We start from the raw sequence: 17,269 nt of genomic DNA, 5'->3' as shown, positions 1-17,269 counted from the left end.
GGTGCTGCACTAGAGGGAATGTCATGCCATGATTAACCAATATCGATCCATATTCAAGGCGCATCTAACTTGTACTAACTCGTAGCATTGTTGGAACTCCAATCTGAATTTCGTTGTTATCTTGACAATGACAAATACCCTCTGAATCTGAATCGCATTATAAGGCGCATTGTCTGCTTTTGAGATAACTGAAGGCTCTTAAAAGGTAGAAAAGCCCTATATAAGTATAATACCATTTACCATTTACCATTTTAGGTGCGCCTTATAGTGAGGAAAGTATGAAAAAAAACCTAAATATTTAACATAACATTTAGACATTCGATAAAAGACTTTCCCATTTTTGTATTTATAGTTAAAATGTAAATAAAAAAAAAAAATCAAAATAAAAACAATATTTGCAATCAACTCATCAGCTGCAATTGATGGCAATCGATGTCCAGTCCATTTTGACCGGCCCCCCAGTTAAATTGGATTGGACGTCCACCTCCGTCAATGGCAGTGAAACATGTTGACTTAATTCCAGCCATTCTCGTTGAAATGGACTTTATGTCTCTGACTGGTAATGACAGTGAATGGGTTGCGAAGCTGAATTCACACACACACAATTCTGATGATGATGAATGAACTGTCAAAATAGATTAGTTTTCGTATATTCAATTCATCATAGCAGCCGTAGTTGGCAGACATATTCAGGGGGAAAAAAACATAATGAACATGGGGCCAGCAACACCCCTGCTAAAGAGTCCAGCAGCATGAAGCTCGTGAATGCTGTATTTGTCTTTGTATGTAATCGCAAAAATTCATTCTGCATTTTCCTGCTACTCCACTCTTTGTTGTGCCATTTAAGCAGTCAATGATGCTGAAGAAACAATGCCTGACTCCGATTAATTCAATTAAACCTGGAATGTGAGGCGGAAAGCGCAGTGACTGCCTGAATGAAAGTAAAGCAACAGACAACCAGTTTCACCCAGAAAACCTAAAACAAAGTCGAGTGGTAGAGAAGACCACTGATGAACCACCATGTTTTTGGAAGCAAATAAATAAAAGTAATATGTGAAGCTGAAAGGAATTTTGAACTTATGATTGTTATATAGAATCATACAAAAAGAAATCGTCTTGAAATACAGTTTTAACAAACAAAAATACGATGCAGTGCAATGGCAGAAGGCTGGGACGGCTTTGTTCACATTCTCGCCATGAGATGTCACCATTGCACTTTCAACTATCATCAGACAGGTAGTCCCCGGGTTACAAATGAGTTCCATTCCTATGCTGGTGGCGTAACTCGAATTTCTGTGTAAATCCGAATTAAGTACCCCTAGATACCCCCTAAATCTCAAAATAACTATCCAAAAATATGCATTACCGTATTGGCCCAAATATTAGATGGCCCTGATTATAAGACGACCCCCTCTTTTTCAAGACTCAAGTTTGAAAAAAGACTTTTTGAACACCAAATTAATTTTTATACAGAAAATAATTACAGTACATCCGAAACAAATGATTATAAAAATATATTTGAGAGAAAAAGCATGTTATTTTGCTTCATTCAAATCTTAATATTTGAACATTTAAATATGTAAACTAAAGTCCACTCAAATTCGTAAATGAATGGCTTATGGTTTTTGAAATGTAAATAAACCAATCTATTGAGATAAAACAACAAAATTACAATGACTGCATTAACCATCAAAGTGAAGTCTAACTGTAACTGTAGTCTTGAAACAAATCTGAATAAGGAAAAACATTGCAATAAAATAATGCAAACTGGTTAAACTTTAGAGTAGCTGAGATCTGCCATGATAAACATCGCTTCAATGATATCTGCCGCCATCTAGCGTAGTGAATGGGGAGAGTAGCTGAGATCTGTCATGACAGAACATCGCTTCAATGATATCTGGCGCCATCTAGCGTCGTGAATGGGTATAATGTCTAGACCGCAAATATAAGACGACCCCTTCTTTTTCAGTCTTATTTCAATGCAAAAAACACCGTCTTATATTTGGGCCAATACAGTATATGTCATATTAATTATATAAAGTAAAAAATCAGATCGATCACACCATAGTTCTTCTTACAACTGACATTTATTAATTTGTCAGCGTCAAACTATGAACACACAATTAGAAAATAAAATACAATAATGACAAAGAGCATTCTCTCAGTCGGCGTGATGTCACGATGACGTCATCTCACACAGCAACGTGTTGCCATTTTGAGAGGGAGGCACGCACAGGTAAACATCCGTAGACAAATGTTGTCTGAATTCATATATTTCAGCTGTGTTTTGCATCTTTTTTCATAAAAACGTCTTAAACATGACTTACTATTAGCACGATTCACTGCCGACAGACGCGAGGAGGTGATAAAACTTAAAATTGTATCTTAAAAAAGTGTATTGGCCTGCAAATCTGCCCATACAAAGTTGCAGCTGATAGCTATTAGTTGCACCGGTCCAGTGGTGAATACGAACGCTGCTCAATAAGCTAGCGGGCTAATAGCGAGATAACGGAGGGCATCGTCAAGCCCGCATCTTTTACCGTTTCTCTGTTTTTTGAAATATTAACTGGCGATCGCTCATGCGTCCCGGCGTTGAGGCGGTGCTCGAAACTAAAAGAAAGTAGCGCTGCGTGACGTCAAACAAGTCGAATGCAACAAAGGAAATCGGACCGCAAATATAGTATAATGAAAGACCAGATATGCAATTAGAGATAAACCATTTAAATCAATTAGGCCTAATAAATAACAAAATTTAACGATAAATATTGAACTGTACTTACCATCAATGCTGAAAAGTGGCGGACGACTGTTACGCAATTTAAAAAAAGACAACAACAAAAAAATCCTGGAGACAAAATGGCGGATGAGATTTCGGCATCGTAAAGTCAAAATCTCGTGAATCAGGTACATTGTAACCCGGGGACTACCTGTACTTTCTATTGAAGCACTGTTTTTGCCTGAGAGGCAAATAAACCCTTATAAAGCTTTATAAGTAGTATGTTATACTACCGTAATTTTCGGACTATAATGCGCACCTGACTATAAGGTACCACCCACCAAATTTAACACGAAAATAGCATTTGTTCATAGATAAGCCGCAGCCGTCCTCACTGTATTATGGGATATTTACACTAAAAGATATTAACCGTGAACACTTTATTTGACAGCGGCGTCATAAAACTGTTATAAGACCATTATAATTAGGACAAGACACTGCCATGGGCATTAATGAATGTTCATGACAGATGTCATTGTGTCATTCAGCAAAAAAATGCCCATGACAGTGTCATGTCATAATTATGATGGTCTCATGACAGTCTTATGACGCCACTGTGAAATAAAACGTTACTTATTAACATAAATAAATCAAGAGATAAGCCGCAGGATTCAACATAAGGGATAAAAGTAGCGACTAATAGTCCGAAAAATACAGTACTTTGATCACTTCTATTGGGATGTGAAGGTTGGTTGGTTACACAATTGACAAAATGTATCAATACAAATACATCTTCCTCACCTCTCCTTTTTGTCCAACTGCTCCAAAATGGCCCTGTCAATAAAGAAATAAATAAGAAATTAGTTATATGAATAACTGTTAATATGTAACATTAACAGATGCCTATTATGATTACTATAATGTATATTTATTTTTGGGCTCTCAACAAATAAAATTCCCCTTTTAAAAATGTGACATACATGTTTTTTTTCCCCTTTTGATTAATTTTTTTTGGCTGGTGCAAATTATACTCCCAAAAATATGGTGTATGTGATGTACTTACCGGTTCTCCGTTCTCTCCAGGTAAACCATCGCTTCCCGCTACACCCTATAATTACAAAAGATCAAACAGTGATCCTCACACATTCACCCTAATAGCACAATCAAAAAGCCTAACCAAAACACAAATTCAGGGAATCCTTTGCTAAAAGTGACTAGCTTAAAATTTGAATCAAATATTTACCATGTCTCCTTTAGCTCCCGAAGCACCAACCGGCCCCTGTGAGGTTGGTTGTGGGGGGGGAGACAACATAAATGAGGGCAATGTTGAGAAATTTGTGCACGAGGTTAGAAAGTGGAGGGAGGTAAGGGGCAGTGAGGCGGGCAGGTTTAGGGGAAGGGGAAGCAATATAAAGAGCATCTTTGTTCTGTACTTCTAGGCTAGGGATAACATCTGTCATACTTTAATTTCACTAATGCCTGGGCATTGACATCTCAACTGTCTTGTGAAGACACCTCTTGATATGCGCTACTGTTAGCGCGTGTGATATCGGCCAGGTGTATGTAAAGGACTTACTCTTTCACCAAACTCTCCCCGAATTCCTGTCGGCCCTGGAAGACCTGGATCCCCCAATGTACCTTGGACGCCCTGCCACACATGAGACTCTGTAAATTAATATATGTGACAGCAGTAAAAAAAAAAAAAAAAAAAAAAAAAACATGTAACTGGGGTTTGCACTGACTTGGAAACCTTTCACTCCCTGAGGTCCTTGGTTGCCTGCAGGTCCAATTCCTCCCTGCAGGAAAAACACTCAACTATGAATAACACTGAAATTATTATATAAAAACTGTTATTATTATTATTATTGTTTTAATTAAACTGTTATTATTATTATTGTTTTAATTAAACATCTTAATGGATAAAAGATAAAAATGTAAAATAAAAGATGGAATATATGATGTGAGTTTAGCTTTGTCAAACACAATTTTACGCCAATTGCTATGATTGTGTTTTTTATTTCTCTGCCAAGTGTCTGATGCCAAGCACAAAGACTTCTTTGTCTTTGGATCCACAAGTGTGAATACCTCCTACAGTTCTCGACCATCTATTTATACATAAAACACAGTCGCACACTTCTCAAACTGTAGCAGTGCAAGTCACTCATATTTGTCAGTGTAAAATGTTCATTTCTCTTCTTAACTCTTTATAAGTCACTGATTTTAGTAATTCAACTAACTTAAAAGACCCGGTCAAAATAGATTGGATGTCTATTGCCATCAATGGCAGCCAATAAGTTTATTTTTTGCATTGATGCAAAGACTTGTTCTTATGAAATTTTGGGGTGCTGAATGGATATCTGACCATATTTTTTCCTGTAAGGTCTTTTTGTTTGCAAATCAAGATTGATTTTTTTTTCTGTGCAATGCAAAATGATTGCAAAGTGATCTTTTTTACAAACTGGGCTTTTAGCTGACAATTATAAAATAGGTAAAAGTATATTTAAATACAGTATGTAGTAAAATAATATCTGTTATGCCATGCTTTAGACAACCTCAACTGATATTGGATGAAAGTATTTGAATAATCTGTACAAAAACTATCAATGTAAGAATATTAACCCTTAAAAATCGCAGGACGCGCCCCCACGTGCTCAGCGCATGTCATCTTTGAAGCCTCTTTACGTTTTTATGTTAGATGGTACAGTACTGTATATATTTTCACTATTTTGCACTTTACTCTACTGTACATAACCTGTTTTAACCTGAGCATGTACTAGTATAAAGGCCAAATACGCCTATGACTATACCTGCTGTTTATGTTGAATTATCAAATGTAAAACTATTTTTTTCAATTTTTTTTGGTTGGAATGTTCATCCTAACATTTTGAATACATATTATCATTGTTCAATATGGTTCGTTGAGCACGTTTGGTTGTCAATACGACGTCAATATTACAAATTTTGACAAAAAACGTTGGGATTTTTTTTTTTTTTTTTGGTAAAAACATTGATTTATAATTGGTCAGTGGAGAAAACAACATGAAGTTCAAGGTGTCCTGAAAAATAGGGCCAAACCAGGCCATTGTGAACAATTCTTTCTTTGAAATATAAAGAAAAACAAAATTGGCCCAGAGTTTTAAGGGTGAAAAATGCCAAATGCACAAAAACTAAGACATAGAGGGGTTGAAAAAACTGATGGCAGATTTGAAATCAGTGTGAAAAAAATTGTGTAGAATCAGTTTGAAAAACAATCATTGAACAGAAAATGACAACAACAAAAAAATGTTGGCCAGTGTTATTTTGATATGATTTCTTCATTGTTATTTTTAAATGGATGATTGTTGTACTTTTTATATTATTTTTGATGAATACTTTTATTCATTCACAAAACTGTACTAAAATTAAATTATTGAAATTAAAACCAATAATAATTTTGAAAACAACTTTAAGATTAATAATAATTATTGTATTGTTCTTTAAAAATAATTATTATTGTATTTTGTAATAATTTATGTATTTATTTTGATTATGACTATAAATGAATGAATATAATATAAAATACCGGTAAAAATAATCAAAACATAAAAATTGTGGGTATGCCCACAATAACACCCAAAAATGTATTTATTATTATTTTACATTTCATAATATTTAAATGAGTGCCCTAAAAGGTTTAAAACAGTACCATATCTGCAAGTTTAAATCAAATAATGATGCAAAATGTGACAATGTGTTTAACTCATTCAGTGTCATTGACGGCGATAGATGTCCATTCCGTTTTGACTGGGAGATGTGGCAGTGATACGGCAGCCAATTGGTTGATTCATTATATAACACCAAACCAGTTACAACAGTAGGAAGATTGATGTTTCAATGTTTTATTGGTAATGTGCCAAAATTAATATATATTTTTTTAGAGCAAGTGGGTTGTTTTTTTGAAAGGTTGTAATTTGTGTCCCTGGTACAAATTAAGCTATACTGTATTTTCACTAAAGCTGGACGAATACTCATTCAACTGATTCTTTGTGTATTATCAATTGCTCTCCATTCCAGATTAAACGGTACAAGCTTCTAATTTCTTTCTTTTTCTTTCCTTTTTTTTTTTTTTTTATTTAATTTACTTCTGGTGAAAGGTTATGGAATTTTGTTACGTCCTCAGAGTGTTTCATTCAAATTCAGTCCATAAATATCTAATAGAAGTACCAAAAAAATCCAAAATAATTGATACGATTTTATTGACTGGATGAACTACCTTTAATCATGTGTTGTTTTTAAATCAAGATATTTAATCAAAAAGAAAACAAAGGTTTGTACCACGTGTCACTGTCCACTCTGTTAAATTGTGTTAGTGAGTGATCAAAAGGTGTCCACTCTAATAAAGCTATATACTGTATTATAGAAATTAATTGATTTGGATCATTTCAAAAGGATACCAATAAAAACATTGATTTCTCATCAAGTATCCAAAGTCATGTTAGCTATTATGTCATCAAAACTGGACAGAGGGCTAACTTTAGCTCAAAATGTCCCCTCTGTGAGTATCCACTCTGTTACATCCAAATGGCACACTATTAAAAACGACCAAGATTTTGTTCGTCGATCACCGCAAATGGCAGCCAGTGATGTTGTGCACTGGTGTCGCGTATTGGGTCAAACTTACAGCCACTCCTCTGGGTCCCGCTATACCTCTCTCTCCTGGTACGCCAATGTCACCCTATGGGGAAAACAATAAAGAATTGAGAAACGAGACGCTACCCTGGTCAGACTTGGGTTTAGCAACACGCCGGAGAGACTCGGCAAAAACCCAGACGCCCACCAGATACATACAGGAATACCTGGCTCTCCAGAGGGCCCCGTCTCCCCGGCCTTTCCTGCATCACCCTGGTGGAATTAAAGGAAGAAGTCTTTCACAAGTCTCCTTCATGCTTAAGACATGTATTTGGTGGGAAATCTTACAACTTCTCCTTTTGATCCTTTGCTGCCAGCTTTCCCTTGTAGACCCTATGGAGGAAAAAATTCACAATGAAAGCATATGGTAGGTATTCTCACTTGGTGGACACATGGAAATATATTTATAACTTACAGGAAGTCCATTTGGTCCTTTTTCCCCAGCAACCCCATGGCGCCCAGCATCACCCTAACCAAACACAAGATTGTGACATCAATTCCTTTAAAACCCATGTATAAACCTGGCTTACCGGGGTTCAGATCCAGCCCGTCACCCATTTTGTGTGGCCCGCAAAAGTAAATCATTTATCAACTTCATGATTCTCGCAATAATACAATTTTAAAATAAAACTTCTGCAGTCATCGATGAAAAAAATCAAGGACTCTAGAAATCTGAGATCAATGGCAACCAACAAATCAAATGTTTATATAGGCTGGCAGACATAATGGCTCTCTGAAGGAAACCATAACTACGCTGTGGTCCAAAGAAAGTTTGACACCCCTGAGATAAAGGGACTGATAACATGTGCATCTAAGCGGAAATAATCTTTTTTTTTTAGTTAACTTATTGGCTGCTATTCATAGTGATAGATGTCTAATTCATTTAAACTGGGTTTGCTGCCCTCCTAGTTTTAATTGATTAGATTTATACTAGTGACAAATTTACAGCAGAGGCGTGAAAAGAGCAACATGATTGGTCGTCTATCATCGTCAGTGAAGACCTGTTATCAAGTATATCAGAAGGGGTGAAAGTGGCTAAAATTTCTTGCTGAAACTCCCTGACATAAAGGTTGTCACGGAGCCAGAAAACCAGCAAAATGCAAAGAAAACTGCTTTTGGCACAGTTATACATATTAAACACAATAAAACTAAATGGCTTTACACATGCATTAGGCTACTGCATGTAACAAGGCATACATGACAAACTAATTTTCATTCAAAATTGTATTTTTTCAATGATGTGCAAAATAACAGTTAACAAAAACACCAACCGCGATCTCTGCATTTTTATTTTCCCTCATTTCCTCACATCTAAATGCAAAACTTCAATTTTTACGACTTTAGAATATGACTTAGGAACATAGAATGTACAATAAAATTGAATATAATGTAAATATGGATTTTTTTTTTTAAATGATAAAAATGTAAGTGACATACACTAACAAAAATAAGTAGAAATGACTCTTACATTATCCATTTTGAAATGGAATATGTCCTAAATATAATATAGAATATTACCCTTTGTTGTCAAATTTATCACATTTTATACTTAGAATTTTATGACTTTGAGACTAATTCAGAATTTTAAAATTTCTACCTAAAAAAAATTGATGAATTCAAGTCAACACATGCATCTGATGGTTCCATGAGAAAAAAAAAAAATCAGGCTTTAGCAAGGGTTATATAATAGAGTGCTTATTATGCATATTCATTTAGCTTTTTCTTTTTTACAAATTTGAAAAAAAAAGGTTCTATTAAGACCTTATTTTTCCAAATTTTGCGATTCTCTGACAATTGCTTCGTGTTGCAGGCCTGTAAGGGTTATTAAAGGTAATGCAGACATCCACTTCATTAAATTAAAGGGAAATAAATAGGTAACCCAACATAAATGAACAAAAATAAGTCCAAATGTGTACATTAACGTGGAAGATGTTCTAAACCTCCCCATCAGAGCAAATAAAATAAAGTAAAATAAAATGAGCCTCAGCTCTGACATCGGCTCTACGCTGGGGCAGGTGGGGGCAGTGCTTCCTCAAATACATGTCTTTCCTCTCAAATCAAAATTCTAGAAATTGACAAAGTACATTTTTAGTATACTCACAAAATTAATAACTTACAAGTTAACAGATTAATCTGCAGCAGTGGAAAAACAATCCGCCAAAAAGGGGAAAAGAAGACGATATAGTATCACTTCTCTCTCATCTCTCTTTGCCTCCATTGTGTGTTTATTCACAGGATGGCCAACGCGCACGAATAGTAAAGCGCGCACAGCCCCCATAAACATCCAATCACTGCTAGTATATAAATGGGCCTCGACGTCGCCAGACAATGTGGTGTCAGGTTTTAGTGCGGCCATGGAGTGGAAAGACTTTGAAGAAGTAGTTGCGTTTTCTCAGTCACAACAGACACGGAAATAAGTCCACGTTCACTTCACGTGACAGACTGAAGACAAATGATGATCTTGGCCCATGAGAAGTCCATAACAAATAACTTGGACATGGATGAATTTATGAGTTTTTGCAAAGGGAAGTACTGTAGGAGACTGTTGTTGTCGAGTGGAGTGGAGTGAAGGGAGATTCTTAAACATTTTGGTTGCAAACAAAAATTTTAAAAAGCCCCCCCCCCAAAAAAAAAAAAAAAATTGGTCATCCAATGGCGTACCGCTAGCAACACGTCACTTCCGCTCATTAATATTCATGACGTTAGCTACTGTTGCTAAGTGGGAGGAAAATGGTAGCTTATCCCCAATAGTAAAGTAATGGAAATTGTGTACAAAGGAGCTGTTTACAGAGCTAAACCTACCCATTCTCTCCCAAAATGATGTCCCTGGTGCCAAATTCACTGGCAAAGATGTGGAAGAACATATAAATGTTCAGTTAAAGAGATGGCTTGAGTGTTGAGGGCTGAAAGTTCCAAAAAAGCAATGTGTGATCGGCATGTTCGTTTTTGAAAGATTACCGGAGAAAAGTAGCAGAATTAACATGGTTTCTATGCGAGGGAGGATCTATAAAGTCCCACTTCTGCTTTACATCCGCTTTACGATTCGACGTCACGGTCTAAAAATAGCATGCGTGTGGTACACAATTAGGATATATGTTATGTTGTTAGGTTACAAAATATGGATGAAGAATATTTTATTTATTTTATGGTTCAGTTTCCCCCTTGAGGGATTGCCACCTTATTGTGGTCAGGGAGGGTTGCGTGCCTCCGTGGCCTTAAGAGCTATACCAGCAGGAGCTTAGTCCTTAGGTGGGACACCCAAATTGGACATGTCTGAAGGTAGATGCCTGACTAAGTGCAATCCAATTCTCTAGGTTGGGGTCGGACACAGTTAATAACCCAAATCAACGAAGAGAATGCTGTTACTACAAGCACTGGGGGTGGGGTACAGGGCTTGAGCATGATGAGTATGATGCCCCCTGCACATTTCTGACTGCCCCCTCATACATGCTTGCCTACAACCGACCCTGCTCAGCTCTCTTTCTCTTAAAGCTTTGATTGATTTTCCGTGCATTGTCCTTTTTTATCGCATTAAGTCAACAAGTTGTCCGTTACCTGTCACTACAACCTCTCTGGTTTGTCCTTTTTTTGTTGTTGTTCAATAAAACACATGTGTATTTGAACCAATCAGAGCTATCGATCCATGCTGATTACATGCTAGTCTTCCACCCAGTTGACCGAACAACTGAGTCCAGAGTGGTTTGCTGCGCGCATGCACACATCGACGCAATTCCTCAGACCTAGAAACAATGAAGTGGATGTGTGTGTGTGGCAGCTTGGAAGGTTTTTTAACATGGGGTTTTGACATTTATCGTCATATTTTCAGGATCAAAGCACCGCTGCACCCAGTTCCGGCCCCAAATTTTTACCAGAATGGTGTACCAGACCATTCCGGCCCACTTTCACCCCTATGTATCAGTATTTGTAGGTAGAACTGATGTGCCATTTTTTTGTCCATAATGATTATTTCTTCCATTATCAAAGGTTTAAGGAATACACAATTTGCATGCTTAAATACTTTAAACGACCGCCTTTCACATAAAGGTCATTTATACTCGGTGTCTGTCCGTGTAAGCTCAGAGCACAAGAAGCTGGAACAGCAAAAATGTACCTTCTCGCCATCCATTCCTGGTGTGCCGTCTTTGCCGTCTCTGCCAGGAATTCCCTATTCGGATATCAGACACAATCTTACATTTCTTTGCTGCTTTTTATATTGACTGTATAATACATTATTAGTCGGTCGCTTACAGGTTCCCCTTTGGGTCCGGCACCACCGACAGCTCCTTTTGGACCAATCTTACCCTGTTGAAAGTCGTGTTTAACGTGATATTGTCTGAGCTAAACTCTGAATCTTTTACTTACAATTTCTCCCTTGGGTCCTTTGAATCCCTGCGGACCCCTGTCTCCAGTATCACCCTGGAAGAATCAGATGAGACACAAAGAGCGATTTATTGATGGGACCAGTGTATTATTATGTTTGAAGATTATGAACCAAACAGCAAGACTATTAACCCTTTCAAGGACAGTGGTCACTACAGTGGACAGCTATTCAAAAGTTGACACCTAAAGACCAGGGTTATCCAACTCTAGTCCTCGAGAGCCCCTATCCAGCTTGTTTTCCATGTCTCCCTCCTTTAAAACACCTGAATCAAATAATCAGCTCATCAGCAAGATCTGCAGGGGCCTGATAACAATGCTGATTATTGTCACGGGCTTGTCACACTTAATGCCTACGTTTTTGCAGTAAAAACCAAAATTAAATTTCAGACTTATAAAGGTGCTTCGGGACATCGTATCCCCATTTCCGAAATGTTGAAACCTTTGCTCTGTGGCGCTAAACCCTGCGAGACTATAGTGTAAAGAAGCCACCCGTCTTAACTCTCGCCAGATGTTGTTGTTACTTCTTCAGATTGTAAGGCAAGGCTGCTGCGCCCTGCCAACTAGTGGATGGGAGTAGAAGTACAGCCACTATATTGTTTATTTCTACCAAAAACACAAGTATGAGGATCGGTACAGACGGATATCGAATTGATACAAGAATTGCGTGACGTAATATCACAATACATCTCAGGATCGATTTTTGTTAACACATAAAACCAGACTTGTGTGAGAAGTCTACTGTCCATGTAAACACTCATTATTGCACTGGACAACGATTTCATATGAATTAGACATAAAAAAATCAGCCCATTGTTTGTCTTCTCACTTTCTCTTAGCTCGGTGTGTTGTCTCCTTTGCAACTCACTGTTGAACTCTTACATAAAATATCAAGTGTATGCCTCAATCCCTGGGATTTAAAGAGGGTGCTGGTGGTTAGGCTGCCAATCTGGACTATCAGTGCTCAGCTACCAATTAAGAATATGATGTTGGTGTGGGTTTCCATTTCATGTGGGGTGGAACAGCAGTCAGGTCGTCACCCATGGTTTACACCAACGCCAATAAAACCCATTTAAACCTGAGGCATACGTCATATTTATCGATTGGGCAAGGCTCAAATTTAGAAACACCTGACAAACTCTGCAGCGTGTGCATATTACGCAAATGAGTCCAGTGGTACCTCTACATACGAAATTAATTCGTTCCAGGACCTGGTTTGTAAGTCGAAATGGTCGTATGTCGAGCGGGATTTTCCCGAAAGAATCCATTATAATTCGATTAATTCAGGCCACAGCCCAAAAACCAATGCTAAATCCTTAATAAATACTGCAGGTACAATTACAAATAGCAATTACATATAGCAAAGCAAATACATTATAAATATAAATCGGAATTATAATAATATAAATAATAATTATAATAATGTAACAAATCGCGTTCTAATGTGGTGGTTGTGTTTTCGCATACTGTTCCTAAACGCACCGTGAGACTGACGACAGAGTGAGAGATGTGCGATAGAGTTTTTATTTCTCTTTTCATGTTGTTGTTGGCATCGGCTATGGCAGACAGTAGACATGTTGTGCTGCACATGTGCCTGATGGAATTTCGATTTCTTTGCTGATGTAACAATAATAAATGTCACCTTAACTTATAAAGACTTCAAACGGAGGTAGGATGAGGACCGTCGAGATCATACATATTCCGGCCATATTATCTAGCCAGTTCACTGACGCGCACACCACGCTCATATTTTTGTATCATTTCCATCTTAATTTCAATAGTAAGCATCTCCTTTTTTCTTTTATCACCACTTGCACTAACCTTCTTGTGACCCATGTTGATTTCTCTCACAAGAAAGTCAGCTGTGCGTCCGGGAAAGCAATGTAATTGTGATGCTGTCATAAATTGTCGTATTTCGAGTATGTTGTCAGATGTTGAGAAAAATGACGAGTCAAATTTTACATCGGATGTCGAAAGGATCATATGTCGATGCGATCGTATGTTGATGTACCACTGTATATAATTATTAATGGTCTGCAATTGGCTGGCAACCAATTCAGGGTGCACCCTGCCTACTGTGCATTGTTAGCTAGGATAGGCACTCTCGCGACCCATATGAGGATACATACTGTACGGATGATGAATAAATTATTGATCATGATTGTATTTTTTCCAAATATTATTTTTCTATAATTATAAATACAGTGATCCCTTGTTTTTCCGCAGTTAATGGGGACCAGAACCCGCCACGATAAGTGAAAGACCGCGAAGTAGCGCCTTCCCCACCCCCATTTTTTTTTTTTTTTTTGTTCAAAGTATTAATGCAGATCTATCATTGGAAAGAGATATATATAAGACGTTTTTTTTTTAACTTTTCCCCCGAAGTATGATATATTTTTTGCTCAAAGTATTCATGCAGATCTATCATTGGAAAGAGATACATATAAAACATGTTGTTTTTTTTTTTACCTTTTTCCCCAAAGTATGATATATATATATATATATATATCATTAATTTTTTAATTTTTTTTTAATATATGGTTTTTAAGCACTTTAAATGTAATATTTATGATACGTTTTCAACATGTTACTTTCCCACAGAATTATTTTTAAACAAGAAAAAAAGTAGACGCCCGATCCATTTAAAAAAACTGAAAAAAAAAAAAAATGGTTGTCTTTATTAAAAGCTTCATTGAGTGTCGACTCAAATCCGGTCCAGCTGCTCATTTACACACAATGAGTTGCCACAGCAACAGTTTCACAAGGTAAACGATGATTGACACACGTGGCCCTTTCGAAGGTCGAGATCTGGCAAGATCAAAGCTTAACCGTCTGTCAATCATCGTTTACTTTAATAAGCAACTCCAGTTCACTTTCTAATGAACAAAGAGCAGGAAGAGGGAGGGAGGGAGCAAGCGTTAGACCAGACATGTCCAAAGTCCGGCCCGGGGGCCAAATGCGGCCCGTGGTGAAATTTCATCCGGCCCCCAGCCTCTGTCATAAAATCAATATCTTCTGGCCCGCACACACTTAATAAATTGGTCAGCAGTACAGCTACCAGCATATGAAGTAGCTTACACACTAAATGCTGCTCCTCATTGACCCACTAAAAGGCAGCAGCACTCTAAGCAACATTACCCCGTGTGATCCTTTACCTCCATTTTTTTTTTAAATAGCGACAATCAACAAAAAAAGTTGACTGCGACGGCCGACGCTTCAAGGATAGGTGGAAATTGGACTATTTCTTCAGTAAAATACACAACAACTGTGTCTGCCTCATTTGCAGAGACAGTCGCTGTTTTTAAAGAATTCAAAATGTGAGGCGATATTACTAAACGAGACATGGTGACATGTACAACCAGATTACAGGGAAGATACGCAGCGAGAAATTGAAGCAACTTGAAGCTAGTTCAATTTCACAGCAGCAGTATTTTGCAAGAGCCCGAGAGTCGAAAGAGAACCCCACAAAGGCTAGTTGCGAGATTGTTGAAATTATTAATTAAAAAAAAAAATAAAGCAAATGTGACACACAGAATGGGTTGCTAAAATTTGCTTCAATATATTGTTCTACCTAAAGGACGTCAGCCAAGGTCGGCCCCCCACATTTTTACCACACCAAATCTGGCCCCCTTTGCAAAAAGTTTGGACACCCCTGCGTTAGACTATGCGATCGGCTCGGGACAGCTCATCTGTATTTATTTATGTTTTTTTTTTAATTGAAAAACAAATCTGCGATGGACTGAGGGCGCGAAGTTTGAAGAGCGAAGAAGCGAGGGATCACTATACATGAATAAATTAATAAAATGTTAATAAAAGCTAAATTTAGGTAATAAGTGCCTTGTAAGGGTAAAAAAAGGCATATTTTGTGCATGAAAGAGTTCATATCAGGCGCTTCAGAGACAAAGAGAGACTCACTGTCTTTCCAATAATACCGGCAATGCCAGGTTTGCCTCTAAATCCTGGAAGACCCTACAAACAAGAAAGAGATTAACAATATATAAGCTTTGCCCCCCAAAAAATGATCAATCAGTGCTGTTTCTTACTCTGTCTCCCACAGATCCCATTGGACCCGGCAAACCTCTTAGACCACGTGGACCCTGAAAAAAAAATCAGCAGCACTTTGAGGCAATTGTTGTTATGAGTCAACCAATAGCTGCAATTCTGCATCAGCCTTATACCTGCAGGCCAACTGTCCCCGGAAAACCTGGAGGACCAGGAGGACCGGCGTCACCCTAAAGACAAACCAGATTCTGATTAAATCAACAAAAATGCATTATCTGTAAGATAGACTTACCTTCTCTCCATTTTTCCCGACTTCTCCCTTGTCTCCTTTATGGCCCGTGTGACCCTAAAGGAAAATTCACAGTTAGTTCATTAGAATTATGACAATGATGTGCTATAGTGTGTTGTAATCAGTGTTGTTTTCGTCAACGATGACGAGAATGAAAATATTTCGTCGACGATTCGACGAACACTTTTTCATGATGATGACGAGACGATAACGAACTAAAAACGTGTTTTGGGAGACTAAAACATAACGAGATGAAAATGCCCAATAGTTTCTGTCACATGTTCACAATGTGTGACATTTATGTGTAGTTAGCCTGTATGCAGCAGGGTCTGGTTGTGTCACTCGTGACGTGCACCCCCCTCCCACACTCACCAATCTCCATGCAGGCTTGCACACATGGTAAGATTTGTTTTCTTGGCCAGAGAGAATATGCAATATTGCTTTGGACTTTAAAAATCTTTGCTGAGTAATCATCACACAGAACATTTAACTCGTAGTGTTACCATAGTATTCGCGTTAGCATTAGATTAATGATAATGGCTAGCTTCCTTGAAACTCTCGGAGAACCTATTTTTCCATACGGTTCGTGGCGTCCAGGTTGCTATAATTAATTGAAAATAATGTACTGTTTCCTGCTGAGTGTGTATAATCACCAAGTTGGCGTTGTCCTTGTAGTCGCAACAATATGTGCTCGTCTGTCAATGTTCATTCAAAATAGTTGAAAACCTTTATTTATTTATTTGTTTTTGGAGTTTTTATTTATTTATTTAATTTTATAGATGAACACATTTATTGTAGACATCAACAAAAACAAAAAAAAACAAAAAAAAACAAAGACAAACACCTTTTGAGATGACTAAAATATGACTAAGACAAATAAGTATTTTCGTCTGAAAGACTAAGACGAAAATTAAAAAGGCTGCCAAAAACAACACTGGTTATAACTATACTTATTATAAATAGGCACCTTAAATCCTGGCATCCCAGGAGGACCGGGAGGTCCAGACGGACAGATGGCAGGACACTGCATATATATATAAAAAACAAAAAGAAAACATTGAGTATCATAGTCATTATGCAATTCATTTAATGTATAATTGAATACGTACTAGAAGGTCCCCACTAAGATCATGAAGAGTACCAGGAAGACCCTGACAAAACAAAGGTTATTGTTTCATGCGAATGCCCACTGAAAAAAAATGCAACTGTGTTCTCAT

At 37.4% G+C, this 17,269-nt stretch overlaps 1 protein-coding gene across 3 annotated transcripts in view; it reads right to left on the bottom strand.

The window, feature by feature from the left end:
• Nucleotides 1–17,269, bottom strand: part of col9a3 (collagen, type IX, alpha 3) — a 39,587-nt gene that overhangs the window by 9,482 nt on the left and 12,836 nt on the right. For all 3 annotated transcript variants that reach the window (XM_057826753.1, XM_057826744.1, XM_057826762.1), the window contains 18 exons: nucleotides 17,162–17,203; nucleotides 17,020–17,076; nucleotides 16,056–16,109; nucleotides 15,940–15,993; nucleotides 15,805–15,858; nucleotides 15,677–15,730; nucleotides 11,747–11,800; nucleotides 11,633–11,686; nucleotides 11,496–11,549; nucleotides 7,800–7,853; nucleotides 7,673–7,717; nucleotides 7,544–7,597; nucleotides 7,377–7,430; nucleotides 4,459–4,512; nucleotides 4,293–4,364; nucleotides 3,960–3,995; nucleotides 3,780–3,824; nucleotides 3,518–3,550 (listed from right to left, as the gene is read on the bottom strand). In XM_057826753.1, coding sequence (XP_057682736.1) covers nucleotides 3,518–3,550; nucleotides 3,780–3,824; nucleotides 3,960–3,995; nucleotides 4,293–4,364; nucleotides 4,459–4,512; nucleotides 7,377–7,430; nucleotides 7,544–7,597; nucleotides 7,673–7,717; nucleotides 7,800–7,853; nucleotides 11,496–11,549; nucleotides 11,633–11,686; nucleotides 11,747–11,800; nucleotides 15,677–15,730; nucleotides 15,805–15,858; nucleotides 15,940–15,993; nucleotides 16,056–16,109; nucleotides 17,020–17,076; nucleotides 17,162–17,203 — 924 coding nt within the window. The remainder of the gene's footprint in view (nucleotides 1–3,517; nucleotides 3,551–3,779; nucleotides 3,825–3,959; nucleotides 3,996–4,292; nucleotides 4,365–4,458; nucleotides 4,513–7,376; nucleotides 7,431–7,543; nucleotides 7,598–7,672; nucleotides 7,718–7,799; nucleotides 7,854–11,495; nucleotides 11,550–11,632; nucleotides 11,687–11,746; nucleotides 11,801–15,676; nucleotides 15,731–15,804; nucleotides 15,859–15,939; nucleotides 15,994–16,055; nucleotides 16,110–17,019; nucleotides 17,077–17,161; nucleotides 17,204–17,269) is intronic.

The sequence above is a fragment of the Corythoichthys intestinalis genome, chromosome 2, assembly GCF_030265065.1.
Source record: "Corythoichthys intestinalis isolate RoL2023-P3 chromosome 2, ASM3026506v1, whole genome shotgun sequence".
Classification (NCBI taxonomy): Eukaryota; Metazoa; Chordata; class Actinopteri; order Syngnathiformes; family Syngnathidae; genus Corythoichthys; species Corythoichthys intestinalis.
The sequence above is the reverse complement of the archived record's forward strand: the minus strand, read 5'-3'. Positions and strand labels throughout refer to the sequence as shown.